Below are 26,893 nucleotides of genomic sequence, written 5' to 3'. Positions count from 1 at the left end.
GGATCGAGTGAAACTAAGTTTGATGTGACCCAGATCCGACCCAAAATATATACCGGACCTATTTATTAGACCCGAATCTGACCCTAAACCCGATGAAACCTATACACTTTCGGGCCACGATTATACCGGGTAAAAATCGGGTGAAAACTGGGCCGTTAACATTACGTTACCTTGATACCTTTTTATAAGTTAGCATGTGAAAATATCCAAATTTTTAATACTCCAACCATTATTTGACATGGTAAAATTCACTTAGTAAAATATAACAAGAACCAACTCTTCTCTAAAATTAAAGCATAAGCATAATCAATACTACTATTGTCTAATAACACCAAATATTTAAATCAATACAAATAACCCAATATTATGGATTAGTCTAAAATCTTATGCATTTTAAACATAAAAACATTAACTTATAGTCTTATAATAACTGATGGTCTTCAGTGGCTAAGAGAAGGGGGGTTGAATCTTAGCCCCCTTTTTTACTTAGTAACACTTGCTGGTCTTTGAAGCAATTTTTGGAGACTTTTTTATTTTTGTCTCGTTCCTAGCCACGAGACTTTTATTTTTGTCTCGTCACTTGACACGAGATATTTTTTCAGTTTTAGCTCCTGTGCAGTAGCAAATAGAAATGGAGTAGAAGAGAGAGAAAATTACACCCAAATATATCCTGGTTCAGCTGCTAAGTGCAGTGCAGCCTACATCCAGTCTCCATCATAACAATGATGGAATTTCACTATAATCTTCTTTATTACAGACTGTAAAGTGCTAACCCAACTTACAAGGGGATTCCCACAAAATCATGAAACACAACATAGATGAACAAAGGAACTCTAAGGACATCTATGGCTTTTTCTTTTAATTTTGCACTCTCTGTCTTTTTCCGCTCTATGGCTTTTTCATACAAACCTCACTGTTGGCTTTTTTCCATGAGACTCAAGGCATGACAAAATTAAACAGAAAAATACAAAATAGAATACATTGAAGGAGAAAAAAATCTGTTAGCTCAGGTAGCTCTGAGAAATCTGTGCCTTGCACTCTCACACTTTCTCCTTATTTCAAACCCTGACTGTTCACCCTTACTTATAGGGAGAAGCCTTCACGGTTGAAACCAAACAAACCAAGCTAAACTTCTTCTTCTTCAAAATAGAACCGGTTCGGCCAGAGAGAGAGAGAAGAGATAACCCATGCAAAACCCAACATGCAATTACCTCTAGTAATTCCTTGGTCACCAATCTTCATCAATCCGAGCCCTTCATCTTTTCTTGCTCTCCAAGATGAACTTCTAGCCCTTGATGCTTCATGATGATGATAGCTTCATCTGCTCCTATCTCTGCCTCTTCCATCACGTAGCCACTGTAGCTACCTCCTGTAGTGGTTGAGCAAGATCAGAGACAAGTCATCCCTCCAAAGATCTTCTCTTTGCTGGCCAAGATCTTCTCTACCATTTTTGGTATAGAGGAGTCAAGATCTCATTACAAAATCTTACCACAAGTGAATGAGAATCTTAGCCACAGCATACTTTTTGTTTGCTTTTTCTTGCCATCATTGGGATGGTCTTTTGGCGTGCTTCTTCCTCTCTTCGGTGTCTAGTCATGGCTTCCATAGTTTGCTGGGTAATGACCAAAAGAGAAGAAAGAAAGAATGACAGAGAAGAAACCATTGGAAGAGAAGCAATTAAATGAATTAAACAAATTAATTGAAAAGAAGTTGCTTTTCCTTCCCTGAGTAGCGTATAGCCTTAATGCCATCAATCATATAAATGACAATCTCTCTCATGTTTTCAATGCATGTATTAACTTCATTTTAATGAAATTTGAATTTTACTAGAAATGAATTCTGTTGGAAGTTAGACGCAATACATTTACTTTCTTTCAAGCTTGGTTTCGGATCATGGATGAGAGATAATTTGGGCTTGTATCAATAATAAGTAAAACTGGTCCATCTAATAAAATATTTCATCCAACATTCATATGACAAAAATTGCATAAGGCTGAATTTTGATTTTATTGGGTTTGGAATCTCTTCTTTTCATTTCGGCCCAATAAAAACCTGTATTGTAAAATTATTTTAATCAACATTTAATCCAAAATCAATTTAATAATTTTGCAATTAATTATATTAATAATGTTTGATCATCACTTAATTAAAAATAGAATTTTTCAAACTCATCAATAACTAATAACACAAAATATTAAGGTTTACAATACTTAAATTCCACATAAAAATAGCCATCATTCATCACTAATAACACAAAATATTAATTGTGTATGATGACCGGACCACCAGGCCGAGTTCGGGTGACCTAAGTCATGACCAGGATCTGATCCAAAATAATGACCGAGTCTATTTTTGAGATTCTTACTCGATCTTAAACTTAAACCTGGTAAACACCAAAATAACTTCTAAAGTGTTCCAGACCAAACCGAGTCTTTGAGTCGAGTCGGACCATGCACATCTCAACTCAAAATGCATTCTATATAAACGTAATATTGGAATAAAAAAAAGACGCCATTCCTTTCTTGTACAATTTAATAAATTTGATGTCAAATTAAATACTTAAAAAAAAATACTGATTTAAAATTTAAATGGAGAAAATATTTTCTCCTTTTTTTTCACCATCTCATCTAAATTATTGATATTCCAAAACTTTTGAATTCAATTAATACTTAGTATTTACAGTTTTCAAATAGGTGTTTGTAATGTTTAAAAGTATAAATATTTTATTTTATATTTGATAAATATAAAAAATATATATTTATATTCGTAATTTTTAAAAGTTAAAGATGATATAAAAATATTTAAAGATATATCTTTTAAAATTAATTTATATTTTTCAAAATTAAAAAATTTAACATGATATCAAATATTAATAAATATCAAAATTTACCATCATATTTAAGTCTATTATAATTTTTTAAATTTTAAAATTATTTTGCCAAGTATAATTAAGGTTTAATTACTCTGTTGGTCCCTATAGTTTGGCCGAATTTTTAATTAGGTCCCTATAGTTTTTTTCCTTTTAATTGAGTCCCTATACCAATTTTTTTGTTTTAATTGGGTCCTTACAGTGACAAGAAACGTTAGGAGTAACGGAATATTCTGTTTCAAAATAGAATATACCCAATTATAAACGTTTTTTGTTATTTTTAGTGTATTTACTTATTATGTATTGTCGAAATTGCCCCTTCCTTAATAAAGGAATAACTCTTCATTTTCACTGAGGCAAAAAAAAAACCCTTCTTCTTCACTCCCTCTCTGTTTCTTCACTCCCTCTCTGTTTCTGATAGTTGGAGAATGAGTTTGCATTCCACCATTGTATGATCGAGGTTTGTTGTTGTCTATCGTCGCCTTCTTTATCGGAGTAGCTACTGTCGTCGTTGTTGCAAAGGTACGAGTTACACCTTTTTTTCATTCTTCATTCTTTCAAAAGTTCCCAAACGTTATGGCGTTGAAGTCATTATCATTGTTGGTGATGTTTGATTAGGGGATGACTAATCGGTATTTTTCTTTTTTTTGTTGTGTAGCAATGGGAGAATCAGAGTTCACATTAGAGCTCCATCACGGAGGAAAATTTATTGACACGGGAGGTGGACTAGAATATTTAGGTGGGTTGGTTGTGGAGGACTTGCATTATGAATTAGATGAATGGTCTCTGCAAGAGATAGTATTTTTGCTGAAGGGTCTAGGCTACAAAGGTTATGCAAAGATATGGTGGAACGAACCTGGAATGGAGTTGAAGGTAGGTCTGAAAGAGTTGAAGTCAGATGGGGATGCAGTTAGAATGGGTAGGGCTTTAGTTGCTAATCCTCTGAAGCATGGTATAGTGTATGCTGTTGATGGTTACAGATAGGTAATGGGGTTGAAATCACATCAACGGATCCAGATTATGTCCCAAATGAAGGCGAAGATAGTAGACTGATAGAAGTAGAAGTCGATTCTGAGTCAGAACCTTCTACTGAGGAGGATAGGTTTGATGACAGTGCTGATGATGGTGAACATGAGGATTATTTTGGGTTCGATGTAGAGGATGGTGTTGATGGTGGGCAATCAAATGCGTTTGGTGGGATCAATGGCCCGCTAAATCAAGAAGGGACAACAGATAAGGGTGCTGGTGATAATGAAGCTGCTGGAGGTATGGATGAAGAAATTGGAGACATTTCGGATGGTTATGAAACTGAAGACATAGATAGTTACGAGGGAGATTCTGATGACATGATTAAGAAAAAAAGGTTTCCTAAGTATGATGAGGCAGAAATGTGTAGAGAGTATGAGTTTAAGGTTGGGTTGGAGTTCAAAACACTGTCCCAGTTTAAAGATGCAATTAAGGAGCATGCCTTATTGAATGGGAGAGATATTAGGTACAAGAAGAACGACAAGTTGAGGTGTAGAGTAGTGTGTAATGGACAAAAAGGAAAGTGCAAGTGGATTTGCTTTGCAAGTAAGGTAGGAGGATCTGATTGTTTTAGGATAAAAACCTTGAAAGGCAAGCATAGCTGTGGGAGGAGTTATACTGGTAGGCTTGCTTCTAGTGAGTGGATATCAAAAAAGATTGTGAACAACATTAGTCGTGGAGAAGATATGCGGCTGGCCACTATTATTCAAGCAATTCAGGATAAGTATATGGCAAATGTTAGTGTTGGAAAGGCTTACTGGGCAAGGAGAAAAGCAAGGGAAGAAGTACATGGAAGGGCCATATTACAATATGCCAAGTTGAGGGATTATTGTGCTGAGATTTTAAGGGCAAATCCGGGGTCCAAGCTTAATATTATGGTGGATAGGCCATCTTTAACTCACCAACCCCGATTCATGAGGATGTACATGTGCCTGGATTCGGTGAAGCAGGGCTTCTTGGCTGGTTGTAGGCCGATCATAGGAGTGGATGGGTGTCACTTGAAAGGGGACCATGGTCAAAAACTACTAGTTGCAGTAGGGAAGGATCCTAATGACAATTACTTTCCAATTGCGGTTGCAGCAGTGGAAGCGGAAACAAAGGACAGCTGGGGATGGTTTATTGATTTGTTGTTGGATGATATCGGCTCTGCAAGAAGATGGGTTTTCATGTCAGATCAACAAAAAGTAAGGATAATACGACTTATGATAGTAAATATGTCATTGAATAATATGAATTATGATAGTAAATATGTCATTGAATAATATGAATTATGATTCTAACCATGTCATTGAATAATATGAATTATGATTCTAACTATGTCATTGAATAAGCATTGTTCTTGGCTGATTGAATAATGATACTGGATACTACTGCTTTTTTTTTATATACAGGGATTGATGCAAGTTTTTGCTGAGATGGAACCTTCTATTGAGCATAGATTATGTTTAAGGCATCTCTATGCCAACTGTAAGAAGGCATATGGTGGAGGGACAGTTTTGAGGGATCTAATCCTATCCATTGCTAAAGCCACCTATGAGGAAGAGTGGGAGAGAAGAATGAATCTGCTCAAGGAAAAAAATAGAGATTGTTATGATAAACTGATGGGAGTGGACCCAAAGTTGTGGACAAAGAGCCATTTCACGTTTATGGCAAAGAGTGATATGCTAATGAATAACATATCGGAGGCTTTCAATGGCAGGATTCTTGAGGCAAGAGACAAGCCCATTCTGACGATGTTTGAGTGGATTAGATGCTACTGGATGTCAAGATTTGCAGAGAAGAAGAAGAAGGCTGAGAAGTATGAAGGATCCATTCTTCCTAAACCAAAAAGAGGTTGGATGTCATTGCAACAAGAAGTATGGAATGGCAAGCTAGATGGGCAGGCGATCTGAAATTTGAGGTACATCACAAAAATAGGATGATCATGGAAAGGTTTATGGTGGATTTGTTAGCTGGTACTTGCAGCTGTCGATTTTGGGGTTTAAGTGGCATGCCATGCCCTCATGCATGCAGTGCCATCTTTGAAAAGGGTGATAATCCCGAAGAGTATTGCAGCAACTACTATAGTCCAGGAGCTTACCTTGCAACCTATGGAAAATCAATTGCTCCAATTAATGGAGAGAACATGTGGCCAAAAGTGAACTGTGATACCATCATACCCCCAGTTTTCAGGCTTAAACCTGGTCGACCAAGAATGGTGCGGATTAGAGAACCTGATGAAAATAGATCGCAAACAAAGTATAGAAGGACGGGTACCTCTGTGACTTGCAGCAACTGTGGCCAGTATGGACACAACAGGAGACACTGCCCAAATCCTATTCTCTCAGGTAAATCTTGCTTTGTTGTTGTTACATAATTGTTGATTGTACCAGTTCTTTTCTATAATGTTGTCTTGATTCTTGGGAACTTGCATTAGCTCCTGAACCTGCTGCTGCTGCATCTGATGGTGCACAAGATGCTGGAGCTGCTTCAAGGGGGAGAGGCAGAGGAAGGGGTGCGGTACTGGGTAGAGGAAGGGGCAAAGGAAGAGGAACTACTGTAACAGGTACTTCTAGGATTTGTTGCTGGTACTAGAGGATTGATAATGTTCTATTATGAAATGAATTAACCATTACACTTTTGTTCTATCAGCCTCTGCACCAACTACTGCTGTTGCTGAATCTGCTGCTACGAATGACACTGCTGCTGCTGAATCTGATGCTGCAAATGGCTCACCTACTACTGCTACTGAATTAGTTGCTGGATCTGCTGCAAGGGGGAGAGGCAGAGGAAGGGGTGTTGGACTTAGCAGAGGAAAAACAACTAGTTTCACAGGTATAACTATATTTTGCTATTCGATACTACATAATTGTTTGGATTTAGTGATGAAATGATTTAAAAATTTAGCTGTTGTTGCATCAGCCCCTGCACCAAATACTTTTGCTGCTGAATTTGGATCTACAACTGTGTCACCTCTTACTGGATCTGGTTCTGCAAATGACTCACCCCTTGCTGGATCTGGTGCACCTGCTACTGGAGCTGCTGCAAATCCTCCACATACACCAGCAACTCAACCAACTCCCTTCATTGAACCACTCATTCAGCCAACTTCACAAGTAGCACCAGTTACACAGCCTTTGCCTAAGATTAGAACTTTTGGGATAAGAAGAAGTGAAAGATTGAAGATGGGAAGAACAAATGGAGTACCCAAACCTGCTGAACACATAGACCTCACGGATGATTGATGCTTTTAGGGTTATGTAGCTCCTCCTACTGTGGATTTATGTAGGGCTTTTTTGTGAATTATAGTCTACTGTGGAAGTATTTTGGTATTGGGAACATAACTTTTTTAGTTTATTTTGCTTTGTGGTGGACCACTTTTGGTAGTTCATTTTAGGTGGAGCATTTATCTTGTCTCTAGTGCAACTTGGATCTACTGAACTTATGTAATGTGTGGAATACTCTAAGGACCACTTTTGTGAATTATATTATGCTAATGATGCATCTGTGATTGGCTGATAGCAGTTGTTTTTAGTTGTGTATATTTTCATTCAATATCACATTATATTTATAGTAGCAAACAAAAAAAAAATTCGTCCATTCAATCTAAATAATTTAACATACACTTCACAATAACTGCTCTTTTTAAAGCCAACATTGACCACTTCATCAATAAACTTTACCACATAGCACTGCAACTATTAGGATTACACAAAAAAAAAACATCATCTGCATCTTGGTCTGCTTCTTCATGTTTTCTTCCAACTTTCGAAGTTCCTCCTGGACTGAATTCAACTCTACACAGATTCTTCCAACACAATCGTCAACTTCTCCAATCTCAACCTTCAACCTCTCCGTGTCAACACTAAGTCTATCAACCCTTCTTTCTTGTGCTTTTTCACCCCTAATTTCACCCTCTACCTGACCAGAGTGATACTCTGAAGACAATAAGCAAGCATCACGAACCTTCTTTTCTTCATCAACCCACTCAAAAAATTTGCATCTTCTACTTGGGCAAGACATGAACCTTCTGTTTAGATTCTTGGGTGTATTAGAACTTTTCAGAATCAGAGAGTCTCCACAGAAGCAACGACTCCTCCTCTCCTTCTGCTTCAACCACTCACCTTTCATATCATCTTCATTGTCAATCCACTCGAAAAAACTGCACCTTGGCACTCGTCCACAAGCTACGTACCTCCTTCCATGGCTGGCCACTTCAGAAGAAGACAGAACAACAACTGCCTCCCCACAGTAACACAAATGTCTTTTCTTGTTGAGAGTTCTTGAACTCGATATTCTCGAAGAACGTTGGGTGGAATCCATGCAAGATGAGAAAATTTCAGCAAGAAATCAGAAAAAAGGGAGAAGAGGAGAACGATGAACAGAACACGATTCTGGAGTTTCAGGATAGGCCAAGGATTATGTAGGGTTAGACACAAGGGTATTTTCGTAACTTTAACACAGGTCAACATTTTATTTAACGTTGACTGCGACTAAGGACCCAATTAAAACAAAAAAATTGGTATAGGGACTCAATTAAAAGGAAAAAAACTATAGGGACCTAATTAAAAATTCGGCCAAACTATAGGGACCAACAGAGTAATTAAACCTATAATTAATGTTTATGTTTAGTAAAAGTTACTTCTATACGTTACAAATTTACAGTTATTTTTTCAAAATTCAATTTTGATAAGTTTATTACAAAATCGATCCTAATTTGGTTAATGCTGACTAATATCACAGCATTATTATAAAGAGTGATCCAATGAAACAAGTAGAATAAATGGATAAAAATGCAAAAAAAATATATCAACTATAATAAAATTAATTATCAAAATTAATTATTAGTATAAAATATATATTAAATATAAAATATTATGATAATGAGGCATGATGGAACGGGTATTATGAACACTCACTATTCCATTTTCCTCTAATTATTCATGGATATCTTAATTTTTGTCCCAAATCTGCAGGTATATATACTTGTCTCATACCCATCTCATCCTACCTAGCCCTGTATCAGAATCCAATTAATTTATATATATATTTTTTAAATTTATACCATAAAACTAAACAAATTGAACTGAATTAATCAATAAAATTTTAAACATGATTAAGTACTTCAGTAACATAATTAAACACTAAGATAAATCATAAATTATTTACCACTACACATAATAAATATAACAATAATAGAAAAAATTGAGCCACATGCTGCACGAGTTATTATTATATATTATATTAAATTATTACTAAAACTAGTAACTAGTTTGTCGTATATATACGTTGAGAAACTTTATAAACTAAGCATTTTCATAATCTGATTTCATCAATAGCCATGGAGATTCACTCTTCTGCTTCAATGCTCAAAATACTCCTCTTCCTATGCATTTCTTCTTCCACCATTTTGCTACAAGCTCAAGCTGAGACTATCAAATACTGCGGTAAAAATTAATTATTAATTTATTTGCTACCATTTTTTATTATTTTATGAGTTCTATGATTTTTGGCTTATTATTCTTCAACATTCTCTGCATTCATCCTGCTTCATGTTATGTTATTTAGAGCTTCTTCTGTGTGATTATATATCCATTATTGATTGATAAGCTTAGAGAGGTTCATTCAGCAGCAGGTCATATTCAATTAATTAAATTTCATGCCTTAAGTTCTGGCATTATATTGTTCCCAGCATGAAAAATTATACCCAATTGTCGATAATTTTTATGTAAATGTTGGTCAACTCTCCACCCTTTTATTTTTTTTTAATTTTTTTCTTGGAATTGAATAAAACTCCTTCTTATCCCTCTTAGCTTGTTAAAAAATTGATAGGTTTTTCTTTAAGCTTAGGCCTTTCTTTATTAGGAAAATGGAATATAATGCTGAATTTTAAAATAAAGATTCAAAACATAAAGCATGTCTGCTAAATTGCTAATCATTAAATTAAAGTTATTTAACTCTTTGTGGAATATAGTTAATAAAAAATTTGTCACTTATAAAAATGTGATGAGTTCAACTTTCACTATATTGATATATGATGATTATTTTAATCAATGATTTATAAGTATCTTTATAAATGTTAAAAAACTCTCACTATACGTCCTTACTTTAGCAACTTAACAAACTAGCATCAAATTTGCTAAACTTTATTATCCACAAAAAAGAAAAAGAACAGTTATAATAAGTTATTACATTTAATTTGAGGCTAACTTTTTTTTATATTAAAATGTTATTTGTGATTTTTGTTAATATTATGATATTTTGGTGTAATACAGTAATATATATGAAAAATATATAGGATAAGAAGAAATCATGATTTTAAGAAAAAATTATAAATTATAAAATAATAAATTACAATTTCTTTTATTATACAAATCAGTATTCACGATATGTGTTAATATCACACTTGTAAAATGCATCAATTTGGATTCATATTAGTATATTACACAACTTCATCTATCATATAAAAAATAATTAACGTTAATTTGATACAGTAATATTATAACTTCAAAAATATTCCATATACAATATCAGTCTCTAACTATATATTTATGCATATTAGTTTACATATTCTTTTTAACTAAATAATCAGTTAACAGCATAATCAAACATATTATAATAGTAGAATAATCAAATATGTATAGATGAATAACCAAATTTGTTTATAGTAGTATACAATAACATTAACATTTTTTATGAAATGTTCGTATTTTCATACACAGTACAGATTAGTGACTAATTTTTTGTATACACATAATATAATTGTATAACTTTTGACTTGCATATTTATTTAATTTGAACTGTATGTTATGCAGAGAAGAGTGCAAACTATGTTGTGAAGGTGAGTGATGCGAAGATATTACCAGATCCTGTGGTCAGAGGAGAGCCCTTCACCTTCAAGATCTCTGCTTATACACGTATATATATATATATAACACTTTTTATTTTCCCCTTAAATTTCTTAATTTAATTCCATCAATAATTAATGATATATAATGTGTTGAACCTATATATGTTTGATGCAGCTGAAACAATTCCAAGTGGGGACTTAGTGTATGAAATTACATATGCTGGAGCAGAAGGAGCACCTGCTATATTTCACCATGATCTATGTGAGGAAGCAGCTTGTCCTCTTCCTGCTGGCGATTTCACCCTCATTCACACTGAATTGTTGCCTTCCTATACTCCACTGGTTAGTTTTTCCGTTACAATAAACCGAATATATAATACGAAAACGTTACGTACATTAAAATCAGTCACCAAAGTCAAGCCACCAGTATAAAATATATGTTAGAATACAAATATATAATAGAGGAATACTAGGGCCAGCAACTTTGGTATTTTGTAACCATAATTTGGCTATCAATAGTGTTTTTAATGGTGTGAGATTATATCCAATAGTGAGAAATCACTCACTTTTCTTTTAATGGTTAAATACTAGCTAAAAAATACAAAAGTTGTTGGTCTCTAGATTTTTCTTTAAAAATAAATTAAACCACACATATATTTATATACAAATATATTGGTGGCTGATTTTAATAACTAATTCTGGTGTTCGAAGAATTTATTTTGTTTGTTGTGATTTTTTTTTAAAGTTCATAAACCAGAGGATCTGATTTTTACTCCATAAAAATAGAAGGATTCGATTTCTACATTTTAAATCAAATAGTGCCACATTTAAGATTCACACTTTTACAATCCATAATCATAAAAACCATCATTCTCACCCCAATATAAAAAATAATTTGCCACTAATTTCTTGTTAACTTCTTCTTATGCATTATTTTAACTTGTGCTATTTTTGCAGGGAACCTATAATGTGAAGCTGACATTCAACGACTATAAGGACAACCAATTAACCTGCATTAAATTTCCCTTCAAAATCGGTTCTGAATCATCAGTGTCTTCAATCTAGTTTTCCAAACTCAAAATCTGATCTTATTAGGAACTACTTCATCTTCGTTGTTAAGTGTTTGATGTGAATTAGAATAGTAATCAATGAAATGTTTTATGAGACGTAAATTGCCGAAAGAGAATAATTAGTGTGACTGTCACATATGTTTGAATAAAATTGTCGTTTTTTTTAAATAAATAAAATAAATATATTATTATCAAAATATATATTTATTAGCGTTTTTACCAAAAAAGATCACGTTACTTCTCTCGTTTACAATATAAACGAAATAAGTAAATACGTATCTCGTTTACACTGGGTTAGTCTAAAAGATGAAAAGCATTATGACAGAGTTGATCAAGTCATATCTCATAGGCTGGAAACACGAACAAACTGTAAGGCGAAGCTATCCTTTTATCTTGATAAGTCTAGCTCAAATTGGAAGGTTAGAAAGGTTTAGCTTGATCATAATCAAGAGTTGACGCTGAGGGGAATGGTCCATATGATTTCAAATTCCATGGGATCTTATATATGGACCATATATTTAAATTATATTTAATCTTTACTGATAGTGAAACTCAATTTGAAATAACAAATTTGACCAAAACTAATTCTAACAATTAATAGTTTTGTTTAGCCAAATAACAGTTTTAGATTTTAATAAATTTTGAGACAACTTTTAAGCACTTGCAGAAAATTAAGAAAACACTAAAGAGAACAATATGCTTTGTCATGAGACGAATTGATGACATAAAGCCAAATAAATAAACCTAAGAAGTGATAATTGAATAAAAATTAACATAAAAATAAGAACAATTAGAATATTATTAACAGAACAAATTAAAACATTAGTATCACAAATATGAGTAAGCCAAAATTTGACTGAAGCTAGAAACCAAGCCTACGAATTTTACAGTTTCATCACACTAAGATGAATTAAAAAAAGAAGGTAGTTGGCTTGAGTTTGTTTGATAAACATTGGTAAAGAAAATTGTGGAAAGAATAATATAGTACTTAGCAAAAGAGTTTAATCCAACACGTGGCCTCCTTTCACTTTCTGCTTCTTCCTTTGATAACAGTTTCAGAGCTTTGTACTAAAATTTTTGGTGCACCGCTTTATTATTCGTTCTTCCCCTTTTGATATATTGTTCCTTTTCCTCTCTTCAGTAGACCACTTTTCCGTCAAAGCTTTCCATGCAATTTCAAAGCTCTCACTGAATCTCCTTGCAACTCTATGAATCTGATCCCTTTGAGGGTACATGAATCCATAAGAGAACAAAAGCCTCATATCATTTGCAAACTCATCAGGCCCTGAATACACGAATTTGTGCAGCTTTGACTCTATTTCCTCAAATCCTATTGGCTTCAACAACACACTCTCACAGTTGTTACCAAGAATTCCTAACTTCTTGGGATCCAGAGTCTTATTGAAAGCCCAGCCATCTCTTCCAACCATGAAGCGCTTCAAGATCACCCAACACTGCATCTTTTGATAACGATCCATTCTCTGCTCGTTCAGAACAACCTCCATCTCCTCTTCCTTCTTCGTGTTCTTGGAGTCAGGCACCATAGAATCGGTTCTTGGGATTCTTGAACATGAATTATGGAGTTCTTCCTCTTCTTTCTTCGTGTTCTTCGAGTCGAGCACCTTAGAACCGGTTCTTGGGATTCTTGAACATGCATTGTGGTGTTCTACCTCTTCCTTCTTCTTGTTCTTTGAGTCAAGCACCTTAGAACCGGTTCTTGGGATTCTTGAACATGCATTGTGGTGTTCTTGCACAGAAGATTTTGTGGAAATAGAAACTTCGGAAATTGCCAACTTTCTTCTCTTTCTGTCTCCGCGAGAATCAGCACCATCATCGTCCTTCTTCTGTTTGCACTGTGCATCAGTTGACAAGGTTCTGGAACCTTCAGCATTGCTCTTTCCCACTACATTACACGAGTATTCAGTAGTGCTGAAATGCTGATCTTTCTTCCTCTTCTGGCCGCATGAATCAAAAGCCATAAATTCTGGTCTCCGCTTTTCAGTATCAGCATCATGCTTTAGTTTGCACTCTTCAGATGACACTGTTCTTGAACGCGGCAAACGAAGCTTAATTATGAGTCTCTTTCTTGGAGCAACCTCTGCCTCTGCCATTGAAAAGCTTGGTTGTTGATGTTTCGAGTGAATTAAGGGTTTCAAGACTCGATCTTTGGTAGGATTAATTACGGAAAAAAGAAACAAACAAGTTCGTGGGGGTACAATCACTACTACAATGTGGTATAATATAGGACTAAAAGGGTTTGCTTTACCGTTACTGGTTTACTTACAAAACAAGGCAAAATAACAAAGGAGACATTATATACATTCTTTTGGACTTTGGTAGTTTTTTTTAATATGGTTTGTTTGAGTCAACTTCTATTTTTTTAAATTATCTGTTTTTAAAATAATTATCTTTTTTTTAAAGAATTATCTTTTTTTAAAGATTTTATGAAAAAATAAAAATAATTTTAAAGTCATATGGACCATTCCATGGAATTTGAAATCATATGGTCCATATATTTGAATAATTTTAAGCTCACCAAACAAGCCCAAATTCAAGAAAATTTAAATAATATTAATTTTGTTTGAAACTCTCGACCTCAAGTTAATTTGATCATGCTATTGTTACCGTAACTCTGAGCCTCCATTGACTGTATAATTATTTCACTTAATTATCTGATTTGAAAGTAAAATGTTAGAAAAATATTTCATTGTCTTAACAGTGTCCAACCAAAGAAGAAGACATTGGCATTTGGCGAAACTGCTAAAGGAACTGTCTACACTAGTAAATGTGAGTATAAAAAATATGCCTCAAATACATAAAACTCAGCAATTTATGCTTGTGAATATTTTTGGCTCCACACAAATGAAACGTTTTGATTTCCTATATATATATATATATAATTGATTTGGATTTTCTAAAGTTTGAATTTTACTTTTGAGAGTAAAGTGTGATCTCTCACCATTAATTTCATAGGTGGGACCAAGAATAAATACGAAATAAAAACTATTCAAGAGTAGAAAATCACACTTTACTCTTTAAAGTGAAATTCAAACTTTAAAAGATCCAAATTCATATTGTTATAACCAAAGAGAGAGAGAGAAAAAAAAAAAAGAAGAGGGACTTAGTGAGTCACGTGACTCACCCCTCCCCAACCCCACTTATTTCTTTCACCCAAAACCCTTATCCCTTTTTTCAATTTCATTTCTTTTTCTTCTTCTTGAAATCATAAACTATCATTAAATCCACTTCTTTCATTTTACTTCTTTCTCCTTTTCTTCTCTTCTCTTCTTTATTTTATTCATACAAATTTCTTTTATCACAACCCTAAATCATGGAGCTTCAACCTATTTAGTAAAGAAAGTATTCAACTTTTGAGTTCCGATTATTATTGAGGTTTCAAAGTAACTCTTTGACTCAATAATTAGCTATATCTCAAATTTTTAGCATCTCTATACTTGTGGGTATAGCAAAATTCGAATTAGGGTTAGAAAATTTGAGGCTTTTGTCAAGGTGAGTAAGATTATGTTAATTGACAATATTAGTAGCTCACAAATATCATTATTGTCATATTTCTAGAGTTGTAGAATTATTGGACATCATTTTGTAGCTCGTTGACGCGCTCAGAGTTGCTTCCGGTTATTTGGAATCAAGTTGTGAGTGGATATTATGTCGATAATTATTTTTAAATATATTATTATCAATATTTATGTTGAATCATTATTTTGTAGTTTGAAAATATTTGATTATTGTGATTTTTGAATTTTTGAAAATAAATATTAATTTGTGAAACTTATAATGTTATAAAAATACACACGAGACGATATTTATATATTTTGTAAAGTAAATATGTTTTCTTATTTGACTTTATTGAATTTTAAATAAAAATTTTAGTATGCAATCTTATATATATTGGATTTGCTATGGAATTTAGTAGTATGTTATATGTATTAGAGATTTTTATAAGTGATTTTGTTTGGATTGGTTTGGGAGACTCTGACTAGAAAACCGTAGTTAACGGCGGTTATGACGTTAAGCTAGATGCATCTGGCTCAGACCTCAGCTAGCAGGGGCGTTGCTAGCCTAACATGTAGGCCACACGTTGGATCTGTTATACCGTACAGGCACTATAGAGGAAAGGGCTACCTTTAGAGGTGGAGCCGCCCTAGGTGTGTAATATTTGATTTGATTTGACTTCTGGAATGAGAACTCCCATTTCAGTTCATCCGCTTAACTACTTATTTATTTGTTTGCATAATAAATTAATATGAATTTCTCATCCTGAAAAGAAATATAATTTTCAAGGTAAACTTTGTATTGTCTCGTGTGGGTTATAAATGTAATGTTTGCTCACTGAGTTGCAAAACTCACCCTATTATATTCCCATATTTTTCATATACAGGAGTCATTCCAGGTTCCATTCCACCTGCCCCTCAGTAGATCTTAGTCATTTCGGTGAGCCCTTTTTCTTTCCAAGGGCTAAGTGATTATGTAATGAAACATTTGCTCAAAATTTAGATTATGTCGATGCTCCATATGTCACAGGCAGGATCCTCGTGTGAGTTATGTTATTTTGGAATCTTGAACTGTTTAGATAGTAATTATAAGTTGGTTATATAAGACTTATGGATTTAACTATATACTCTAGTTATCAACTTGATATATATACATATATGAAATGCGTATTTTGGATATATGTGGTTGTGGATGTAGTTGAAATATGCTGTTGTTGTCTGTGGAAATGGATGTTTATTATTGATACATGGAGTTAATATTTATGTTGGTAAGGTCCTAGGAACAGAGGAGATTCTGTCCGTTTTTCTAAAATTTGGTCGTTTGGCTTGCTGAGGGACTTGTCCTTTGAGCGCCAGTCATGGCCAGGTTCGGGCCATGACACATATATAATATAACATCCCACCTGCTAAGCAGAATGAACCCCTTCCCACTCAATTGAGGAAATGCCAGCAGCATCTTCTAAGCTCTCTATAAAGGGATCAAACTGCATTTCTCGAATCCCGGCAAAATAGGGTCTACCGGCAATGGTAGAAACAAATATGGAGACATCTAACCTGACCTTCCTTCTTTCCTGCCACCTATTCTAAAAGAAGGCTTTTGCTTCTCATTTAAGTTCCCAACAGACCCCTTCGTTCCTTTGCACAATTCGTATTGAACACCCATTGATCTAATGGGATGACTGTTGGAGGCGAAAACAGAAGATAAAGATACTTCAGTGTCTCCACAAGGAAGAAGCTTTGCATCATGTTGTCTTTCACGATGACATCTATAGAATATGAGTAGCTGCCATGGATATATGCATTATGAAACACTAATATGCGAATGCAAAACACTTGATCAAACATGAACTTGAGGTGTGCTTACATCCTTCAATCCAACATAGCCCGACTCTATGCGTGAGTTCTTCTCAAAAGCTTTAAAATTATTAATATTATTCTTTTGTTCTTTTTCATTGCACCAATTCGTGGCTGCTGTCCGTGTATTGGATCCGTGACCCATTTCGTGGGCGGCTCCCCTGAATTGGTATGCAAACCCATCTCGTAGGTGATTTACATAACATGGGACTACGTATTCTTGAAATTATTTTTAGGCATCCGTAACTAGGGAATTAAAGTTTTTTTCTTATTTACTTTAATAAAAAAGCCTGGAGATGTATAATATTCCAAGGTTTTTTTTGAAACATTTTAGATTTGCTCTCTAATTTTATCAAAATACCCATTCTATCTTTATCCTTTTTATCAAATCCAAACCCCAATCTCAAAATAAAATTCACACCCTCCCTTTTACACACATAGACACATTTCAGAAAAAGAGCGAGAAGGAATGGAAGCAAAGAAAAGAGAAAGGGGAAAGTGAGGGAACGGAGAAGAGAAGAGAGGAAGGAGAGGCTGCCTGCTGTCACTGTCGTCGCCTTGGAGCATGCCGGCGTCGCGCCTCACCACCATGGAGCCGCTGTCCCACGAGTTGCCGCCAGTGTTGACGAAGAGGGGAGAGAGTGAGACGTTGAGGCAGAGAGCTGCCGCTGCGGAAAATGCGATGGAGGAGAGGACGCCGCTAGCTCTGTTGCGCCTGGTTGCTGCCTAGCACGCCGTCGGAGACTGCCGTTCCCTCACCACTGTCGCCGTTGATGAAGTTGTTGTCGCCGCCGTGAGCCGTGAACAGAGGGGGGAGAAGGAGGCGAGTTCGTGAGGGAGAAGAAGCAGCGCTGCCACCTTGCCGCCATACCTCCTTGCTGCCATCGAGCTGTCCGCTGCCATTGTTGCCATTCTGGTTGGCTCTTTTCTCTTGAATCTGTTTCACTTCGGTATCCTGTCATTCTGATTTTATTGAACATCTGCTTTACCTTGGATTTTCCAGTACTATTTCTTGTTGTCTTCCATTCAATTTAAATCCAATATTTTCTCTAGGTGCTATATGATCATTGACGTTGCAATAAGAAATGGATGCTGCTGTTGTTGCAGCCGCAACTTTCTGCTGCCACGGTCCAAATCCTGTGTCTTTTCATTTCATTCTACATCAATCTTTCTCACCCGTTAATTTCGCACTTCGGGTTTAGTCTCTTTGGTCCGATCCCTTAAGACCACGTTGTGAGTAGGTTTTACATTTATAATTATTTTGCTTTACATCTATAATTATTTTGATATATGCCATTTGAATTTATGACTATACTTACAAGTTATTAACCAATGACTTGAATTTGATTTTAATAATGGATTTATTAGAACTAATTATTTATTTTTGTGAAATTTAAATTTTTAATCTGCATATGAGATTGTATATATTTTTGATGAAGTTTTGCATTGTTTTAAACTTTTTTTTATCTTACTTGAATATCTATTTTTGAGACCATATATATTTTTGATGAAGTTTGTATTATTTTTGAATATTCGATTTTATTTGAATATGTGTTTTTGGAATATTGAAATATTGTTAATACTCACTTATATACTCTGAATTTTTAAAGTATATTCGACATTCATATGATTGAAAGGAATTTTTTATGAGAAGGTACTATTTGATTTGATTTGATACCTTATATATTTGAAAGGTCAAATGATTGGTTGTATTTGAAATTATATATTTTGAATTGGTTTGGGAGGCTTGTATTAGAAAACCGTAGTTAACAGCAGTTATGACGTTAACTTAAATGCATCTAACTCAGACCCCAGCTAGCAGGGGTGTTGCTAGCCTAACGTGTAGGCCACACATTAAATCTGACAATCTATTATTCTGTTAGGACACACAAGAGGAAAAGACTACCCTTAGAGGTGGAGCCACCCAAGTGTGGACTTCTGATTTGATTTTCATATGAGAACTCCTTTATTGATTCACTTATTATTATTATCAACTACTATTTTCTAATAAAAATTACTTTGATAATAATGTTCTCATGTGGATTATAGATGTATTGTCTAGTTATTGAGTTGTAAAACTCATCCCTTTTTCTAAAAATATTTTTCAGGAACGAATGCTTGACTATGTGAGACATTCTAATTAAGAGTCACGATCTGCAATGAGTATCTAGTTTTATCGAATTTCTAGATATATATGCTCCATATGTCACAGATAGGATCCAATCATTCTTAATTATTTTAATTTTTTTTGTTAAATATGTATAACTATTTATTTTAGAACTTGTAAAATATTTGTAATTTTTTTATTCAACTTATATTTGAGTTTGTTAGACTTGCAAGAGGATTATTTTCCTAAGTGCCAGTTATGACTCATTTTAGGCCGTACAAGATGCAAATGAGACCATTGTATAATTGGAAGGAAAAGCCACGGCCGATTCAATGTCTATGGCATGGTACAACTTGACTGAAGATGGAATTTTAACGAACTTGTTTTGAGCCTATGGAGGGAGCAAAGTCGACTATTAAGGCTGCGTTTGTTTACAGAGACAGGACACTGAGACAGAGATACAGAAATACAAAATTGTGTTTGGCAAAGAAGACATAGACAAAGACAATGTGTCTAGAGACACTGAATTAGTGTATTTTGTGTCCATCCTGACAGGAAGGACACAGAGACACTAACAAGAGACATAACTTATTTTTTATTTTTTCTTTCATTATTCTTGTTAATTTTTCATAATTATAATTTTTATTATTATATTTTTCTTCTCAAATTTTTTGAATGAAAACAAAATGAGAATAAATTGGATTTTCATAATTTGCTCTAGTTTATCACCAAACAGAATATAAGGACACAAAATTTTGTGTCTCTATCCATCAGTGTCTTGTCCTATCATTTTCTCTCAGTGTCTTATCCTATCCTGTTCTCGAAAACAAACGCAGCCTTAGTAATTCAGAGATGTCTTAGCGTTCAACTTGACATATAAGAAGAAGAAATACAAAAAATTCTTGTAATATTTTTTGGTACCAACAATCACAAGTAATATTTTTTGGTACCAACAATCACAAGTAGACGACATTTACTTATTTTAACATTTACTTATCTTTAATTATTTTAAATATTTTAATAAATTTTTATACATCAAATAACAATATATTCTACACTTTTAATCAAACCCTAAACCTTATCCTAAAATATAAATCCCAAAACTCTACAACACTTAACCACTCTAAACCCTTAATCTAATCCTAAGTTATAAACCCTTAATCCTAAACTTTTAAAACTAAATCTTAAATCCTAAACTAACTACCCTAAACTGGAAAAAACATTCATAAATGATGAACCCTAAACCAACACCACTTCGTTATATTTGTCTCATTTGCATGACCAAACCATTATCATCTTTACCGTATGTTCATGTTGGCATTCTATTTATATTCTTCCTATGCTTCTCACAAAATCATTTTCCAAAGCATTCGCATAAATGCTCTTGACTAGTATTTCAAAACAAATTTATTTATAATTAATCACTAAACAATGAACCACCTAGCTTCTTTATCTTTATTGCATAAAATATTTGTTTAAAGTATTTTCTTAATACTAATTATTAATTTCAAAATTTTCATTACATTACAAAGACTTCTTTTCTTTCAATTTTCCATGCAGGAATAATTTCAAATATAAACATTACTTATGCCAATGTCCCCCCCCCCCCCTCTTTTTTTTTCTACAAGGTATCTTATGCTCCTTCACTTTTGATCCCATTCTTGTTATTTTCTTATCACACCAAAGCCTTACGGACCATTGTTCCTCAGTCATTACAAAAGAAAAAATGAAACCCAGTATGTTATCTTCTCTAAATCAGTTACAAGACCCTTTCTTTTTTTTTTGTCAGTAAATTAGACAACCCTCAATCCTAAGTACATAACATATCCACACACTCCTCACACATTTATCACATTTTTTTCCCTTAAATACATCCTCTAGAGTTTGAACTCTAGACCTTAGTGGTGGGAAGAGGGTAAAATGCCACCTAAGCTAAGGCTCTTCGGCAAGACCCTTTCTTTCAAAACCCTTTATTTCAAAACCATCACAACGTGTTTTTTAAATTGGGCTGTATAAAACGAAAATACTACATCCAAAATTTGCATTTCCACAATCATAAGTCCACATATGACACCAGTAATCATTAATTTAATGACATTTTAATTATCACGTAAACACTACAGTCCTTGTTTCTTGCGCAAGCGCGGCCCCATCATCTTCTGGGCCCTATGTGCACATCCTCCTGCTTGACAAGTGGTTTTTATTAGGGGTGTTCGCAATGCAGTTTGGTTCGGTTTTTGAGAGAAATCCAATCCTATCGTCTAATTAAACTACGGTTTGGTTTGGTTCGATTTTTTCAATCAATTCAAAAAAATACTACCATACCATTTCACAAAGTCATAACATTGAAATCGACAAACACAAATAAAGTGATTTAATTGGTGACTAATTTTTTATATTCATATGACATGATGTATTAAAAACTATAGCAGCTATCATTGTTGGAACAAGAGCACAACATCTAGTAATCAATGACTTTCACCATTTCTTTTATATTTAGCCTTAAAAACCCTTCAGTTATGAATTGTCCTATGAATTGTCCTACATATGTTCCTGTAATTGTGCTACTTTGTCCTGCTGCTAAGAATATATATAATTGGAAACAAAAGTAATAAATCATACTAAATCAGTTCAAAAGTAATTTTGTATTTTTCCAAAATAACTAATAATAATAAACCAGAACCAGTTTCAGATAAAGTTTTCGAATATTATCAGATAACAACAAACAGAACAGCAATTTCAGTATGAATAACAAACAGAACAGCAATTTCAGTAATTCGGTATGAACAACCCAGAAGCAGTTTCAGTAATTCAGTATGAACAACAATTTCAGTATGAACAACCCAGTAATTTCAGTATGAACAACACAGAAGTAGTTTCAGTATGAACAACACAAAACAAAACAGCAATTGAAAAATGAACAACAAACAGAACAGCAATTTTAGTCCAATTACATAGCTGACTCGGTGGCGTGGTGTTGTGCGACTGCGAGGGGTGGCGTGGTGTTGTGCGACTGCGAGGGTGGTACTGGGCTGCTGGGCGCTGGCTGTGGCTGGTGGGAACAGTGGCAGGAAAGATTTGGTGGCACTGGGAGGATTTCGTTTTGGGGTGTGAGGCGTGGAGTTTGTTTGGAGGTTAGGTCACGTATTCACGTTCATTTGGGGTATGGGAATGGGAGGAGGCTTGGTTGTTTTAGGATTTTTTAACCTTACCGGTTCGGTTCGATTGGAGTTTTCACCGTCAGAACCGAAAATCAAATCGAACAGCAATAAAAACAACAAGATGCATTTTTTTTCTATTTTTTTGATTTTCGATTTATTCAGTTTTCGATTTTTTGGTTCGGTTGGTCAGTTTAATTCGGTCTAGATCGATTTAGTTTCTATACATGTAGAAAAATTTGCCAATCTATACAGTAGGAAAAACCAATTGTTGAAAAATGAAGTAAATAATATTCATAGGATTTAAAACATGGTAACTTTTGAGGCAATCAAATCAACAGTGATACACATGAATGTCTCTCAACTCCTAAAGAATTCACGCTGTCAACATCAGAAACTAAATGCCCAAGTATATTCACACTAAACGCACATGCCATGTTCCTCAAAACTACTATTTACCACCAAGTATATTCTGGAGATAGTGTAATCTGTATATGGAGCTAAAGAGTGCACCCATGTCCAAGGCAACTTCGAGAATCATGAAATTCAACGGCAGAACTCTGAAGCATCCACATCAGTGAAAACATGTCTGTTTACTATCCTCTAGTTGGATGTCCTTCAGATGAGATTCTAACATATATGAAATCAGATGGCAATTTCGAACAACTATAGTTAACAATCAGATTCTTGTGGCCAATTATGAGACACTAGATAATTAATAAAGTTGAACGTATAAGATCGTGGGAAATTAAAATCATATAGGGAGGTGAAAGGTGTCATCATGTGAATCAGACATTCATTAAACGAAAACACAGCGCCTTCCTTCAGGTGTTCACTCTTTCAAACAATGAATAATCAGAATTTTCATCATTCAAAGCAAAATCCTTTGGTTAACAATAGAAAACAGAAATGTTACCCGTGGACAAAAATGTTGGCACAAAATTGAACTACAGTGTGATGTTTAAGACTCCTCTTGTATTTTTTGCTTCTTAGACCTTTTTATTTTCTGGACAGAGTCCAAGGGTGATATTTTCCCATCAATAGCATCTTGCTTGACTGTTGTTAGTTCTCCCTCACTTTCCCTCTTCTTTGCAATCCTGTGCAGTTTTTGAAGATAAGTAAAGCGCAAATATATATATATATATATATATATATATATATATATATATATATATATATATATGTACCTTCAACGGTATACAAATAAGTTAGAAATACAAACTTGTTAGTATGGGAAATTAATTCAGAGTGCTTCTCCAACCAATGAATGCTGCCTGTGTGATCTGGCATCAAGGAGCCATAAATATGAAGTATTTCCTCATCAAAGCTGAAAAGTTTAATAACCAACATTAATGTGATGAGAAACTTAGCTCATAACCATTATAATGTAAACTTATCCTCATTCATTTTAGAACTTCATCAAGCCAATAAAAGAAGTGCCTAGCATGTAAAATGGGATAGAATTAGATGCCAAGCATTTATTTGGTGTAAAGCTCATAAGCTTCATAAAAGACTTTAGCTCTAAGACATGTTGAGAGATTGGAAAGCTAGGATCTAGATAAATCTTTTGTTGTGTTTTGCTTTTGTATAGGAGAACTCTTATCCCCAATTTGTATTATCTTTCTCGTAATCTTGTCTTAATGAAATTCATTTTTTATCAAAAGTAGATAAAATAAAAGAAGTGTCCAAGTCACTTAATACCCTAAATTTATCTACTAGAAAGGAAAGGATAGAGTTTGTTAATCTCATACTACCAATGAAGTGCAGAAAAAAGCAAATGCTGCATAACTATGCAAGCTATTTATTTATATTCAGATACAGGGATGCAGCTAAACAGTTAAAAGAGTTTGGCAAGTTAATACTCATACAAAAATATTTAGAAACTGTGATTTCATCAGTGCATCTATTTGGGTATGCAACAAAATAAGAAAATCATCGTACAAGATGGCTACTATAGTTTTTACCTAACAAATATATTTCACCAATTCGAATCTGGAGCATGAATATAAGATTTTACTAAAACCCAAACATACTAGCACAGTGTTCAAACGAATTCTTCTGGACTCTAGATTGAATACATATAGTCACATTCGAAATATATTAGCAGCATGTTACCTCTTGACTGAAAACCGTATCATAGTTCCAACTTTGATAACATGTCTCTTGTGAGATTTGCTTGCATACACATCTTGCTCATGTTTCTACAAGAAACGACACAGTAAATACATCAACCACATCAGTTCTAGTAACTACGAACACAATCAGATTTAATGGACAGCAACCACTAAACATTCTTGGCAGATACTTACAGTTTTGTACACGAATTCTTCCCTAATGTCTTTCACGGTTATAATCGCAGAAGAAAATCCAAGCACAACAACATGAATAGACTCTTGTGAAAGCTTAACAACCTTCCCCTCTGAAAGCAACAGTTATCAAATGAACCCTATAAATTATTAGTGGTTAGAAAATTAAAACTGCTCCTATCACATGTTGTCATATAATCCTGAACCCTATAAATTTAACAAAATTTCTGGCTATGAAGAATTTTCCTTGCGAAAACAAGAACCAAATTGCAAACAAGTTCATTCATCGATTTCATCATTCATAAAACAAAACCTAAAAGGAGGAGTTGAGTTAACCTAAAAGCATATCAGGCTTTGGAGAAAAAAGCAACAAATCCACGCTGAGCGGAACACCGAAATAAGGAATAACACCAGAAAGAATCTTGGCCGCCTTGTTATCAAGCGAATTGATATCGTAAGCTAGGACAACACCATCCAAGGCTTCGCTGAACGTGAAGAGCAAAGAGCTGAGCTCACGAAGAATGGCTTCGGAAGCGTCTCTACTCTTGGAAGGGTGAAGGTAGACAGTTAAATTAGCGTTTGAGACCTTCAAACCCTCCATTGGGAGAACGTTCAATCAGTTACTTAGTTGAAGCAATTGGTGTCTAGTCGAGGCGGCTTGAGGTGAGAAGCCGCGGACGAGGACAACGGGGCGACGCAGAACGGAAAAACAGATACACAGGCAGAGATGCAGACGAACTGGTGGGGAGAGGCAAGATAGCGTGACGGTTAAGAGACGAGGGCGAGGGCGAGGACGAGTTCCGGGCAAAGGAGGCGGCAGGCTGACAGTTTAGAGAGAGTAAGAGCGGCGGCAGAAGAGATGGAGTGACTGACTGAGCGAGGGAAGGGAAGGGTATATGGGTTTTAGCTTGACATACATGTACCTAGGTTATTTTTGTAATTTCAATATTACATTGTATATGTTTGGGTAATGCTAGGATGAAGAGTAAAGTTTTGGTTGAGAGTAAATATTATATTTTTTTAATATAGAAAAGGATCTACCAATAAATTGTCATTATATAGTTTTTTTAAAATTTAGTAAAAATCTTTATTTTTTATCTAATTTTATTGTATAAAAAAATTATTGTATATGTTAATTAAATATTATGATAATACTCTAGTAGATATCTCTTCTCTTATATCTGTTAATGTTAGAATTGAAAATAAATCCAAACAAAACTACTTATTTAATTTTATTCGAATCAAAACGGATCAAAATTCGCATTAATTTGGATTCGATCAAATCTATTTCTTAAAACTAAATCAATCTCATCCAAATTGCAAAATGTATATGATATTATCATTTAATTATTAAATTTAAATTTTACATATAATATATATAATTTGTTACATATTTTCATCCCATTCATATATTATTATTATTTAGTAAGTATTATGTCAACATAAAATGAGATTCACTTATTTGTTTGTTTTACTAACTTAAAGTTATTTTTATTTTTAATAATAAAATTATAAAATTTTATTTTTTAAAAATTGAATAAACCAAATCAATCCAAATCACAATAAATTAAATCAAATTAAATTGGATTTAAAAATAAAATAAAATCAACCAAACCCAAACTATAATAAATTATAAATCAGATGAATTGATTTTTCTCCAAAATCGATTTAAACTGCACAATAAATACTCTTGGGTACTTGACTAGTAGATAAATAGTAGGTAATTTGTAGGGTTTTTTATTTATATTAAAAAATAATATTTATCGATTTAAATAAATGTGTAAATATTTATCAAAATACATTTTGAGTCACATCTCGAATACAGTGGGAGAAACTACAAAACAAACATATCTCAAATGCATCCGTGATATGAACAAAACTAGATATCAAATATAGTGCATCCGAGATATATCTTTAATTTGTGTTACTCCACTGCATTCGAGATATGCACATTTTTTATGACTTGGGACTAGGGCTGGCAATTCATACCCTACCCGCGGGTACCTAATCCGGTCCAACCCGTTCGGGTAGGGTAGGCTACCCTACCCGCTGCGGGTAGGGTAGGGTATGGTCCGGGTATGCCTGCGGGTAGGGTAGGGTACGGGTTTAGGGTGTACCCTACCCTACCCTACCCGCACCTCAAATATATAACACATATTTTA

At 34.1% G+C, this 26,893-nt stretch overlaps 3 protein-coding genes across 3 annotated transcripts; 1 reads left to right on the top strand and 2 right to left on the bottom strand.

The window, feature by feature from the left end:
* The first annotated feature begins 9,176 nt into the window (after positions 1-9,176).
* LOC112702239 (uncharacterized) lies at positions 9,177-11,991 on the top strand. The gene is made up of 4 exons (XM_025753198.3): positions 9,177-9,321; positions 10,690-10,791; positions 10,900-11,066; positions 11,682-11,991. Exons 1-4 carry the CDS (start codon positions 9,216-9,218, stop codon positions 11,787-11,789), a joined length of 483 nt encoding a protein of 160 aa, XP_025608983.1. The 5' UTR covers positions 9,177-9,215; the 3' UTR covers positions 11,790-11,991.
* Positions 11,992-16,855: 4,864 nt separating this feature from the next.
* LOC140174266 (mannosyl-oligosaccharide 1,2-alpha-mannosidase MNS2-like) lies at positions 16,856-17,305 on the bottom strand. The gene is made up of 2 exons (XM_072198658.1): positions 17,171-17,305; positions 16,856-17,089 (listed from the first exon to the last, which is right to left on the bottom strand). The coding sequence occupies exons 1-2, from the start codon at positions 17,303-17,305 to the stop codon at positions 16,856-16,858; spliced, it is 369 nt and encodes a 122-aa protein (XP_072054759.1).
* Positions 17,306-22,693: 5,388 nt separating this feature from the next.
* LOC112702238 (DNA-directed RNA polymerase I subunit rpa43) lies at positions 22,694-25,656 on the bottom strand. Its single transcript, XM_025753197.3, has 6 exons — positions 25,068-25,656; positions 24,735-24,844; positions 24,541-24,626; positions 23,648-23,752; positions 23,342-23,522; positions 22,694-23,055 (listed from the first exon to the last, which is right to left on the bottom strand). The coding sequence occupies exons 1-5, from the start codon at positions 25,330-25,332 to the stop codon at positions 23,387-23,389; spliced, it is 702 nt and encodes a 233-aa protein (XP_025608982.1). The 5' UTR covers positions 25,333-25,656; the 3' UTR covers positions 22,694-23,055; positions 23,342-23,386.
* Positions 25,657-26,893: the final 1,237 nt, after the last annotated feature.

This window comes from Arachis hypogaea, chromosome 7 (genome assembly GCF_003086295.3).
Source record: "Arachis hypogaea cultivar Tifrunner chromosome 7, arahy.Tifrunner.gnm2.J5K5, whole genome shotgun sequence".
NCBI classification, from domain to species: Eukaryota; Viridiplantae; Streptophyta; class Magnoliopsida; order Fabales; family Fabaceae; genus Arachis; species Arachis hypogaea.
This window is presented reverse-complemented; position numbering and strand designations above follow the sequence as displayed.

Bases quoted from the DNA above. Each gene is read 5' to 3' on its own strand.
- LOC140174266 (XM_072198658.1), bottom strand. From the start codon at position 17,305: ATGGGTCACGGATCCAATACACGGACAGCAGCCACGAATTGGTGCAAT. The intron at 17,090-17,170 runs GTAAGCACACCT...TATCCATGGCAG, and splicing joins GCTATGTTGGATTGAAGGAT to CTACTCATATTCTATAGATG.
- LOC112702239 (XM_025753198.3), top strand. From the start codon at position 9,216: ATGGAGATTCACTCTTCTGCTTCAATGCTCAAAATACTCCTCTTCCTA. The intron at 9,322-10,689 runs GTAAAAATTAAT...TATGTTATGCAG, and splicing joins TGAGACTATCAAATACTGCG to AGAAGAGTGCAAACTATGTT. The intron at 10,792-10,899 runs GTATATATATAT...TGTTTGATGCAG, and splicing joins CAAGATCTCTGCTTATACAC to CTGAAACAATTCCAAGTGGG.
- LOC112702238 (XM_025753197.3), bottom strand. From the start codon at position 25,332: ATGGAGGGTTTGAAGGTCTCAAACGCTAATTTAACTGTCTACCTTCAC. The intron at 24,845-25,067 runs GTTAACTCAACT...TGTTGCTTTCAG, and splicing joins AAAGCCTGATATGCTTTTAG to AGGGGAAGGTTGTTAAGCTT. The intron at 23,523-23,647 runs GTTTGTATTTCT...AAAACTGCACAG, and splicing joins TTAATTTCCCATACTAACAA to GATTGCAAAGAAGAGGGAAA.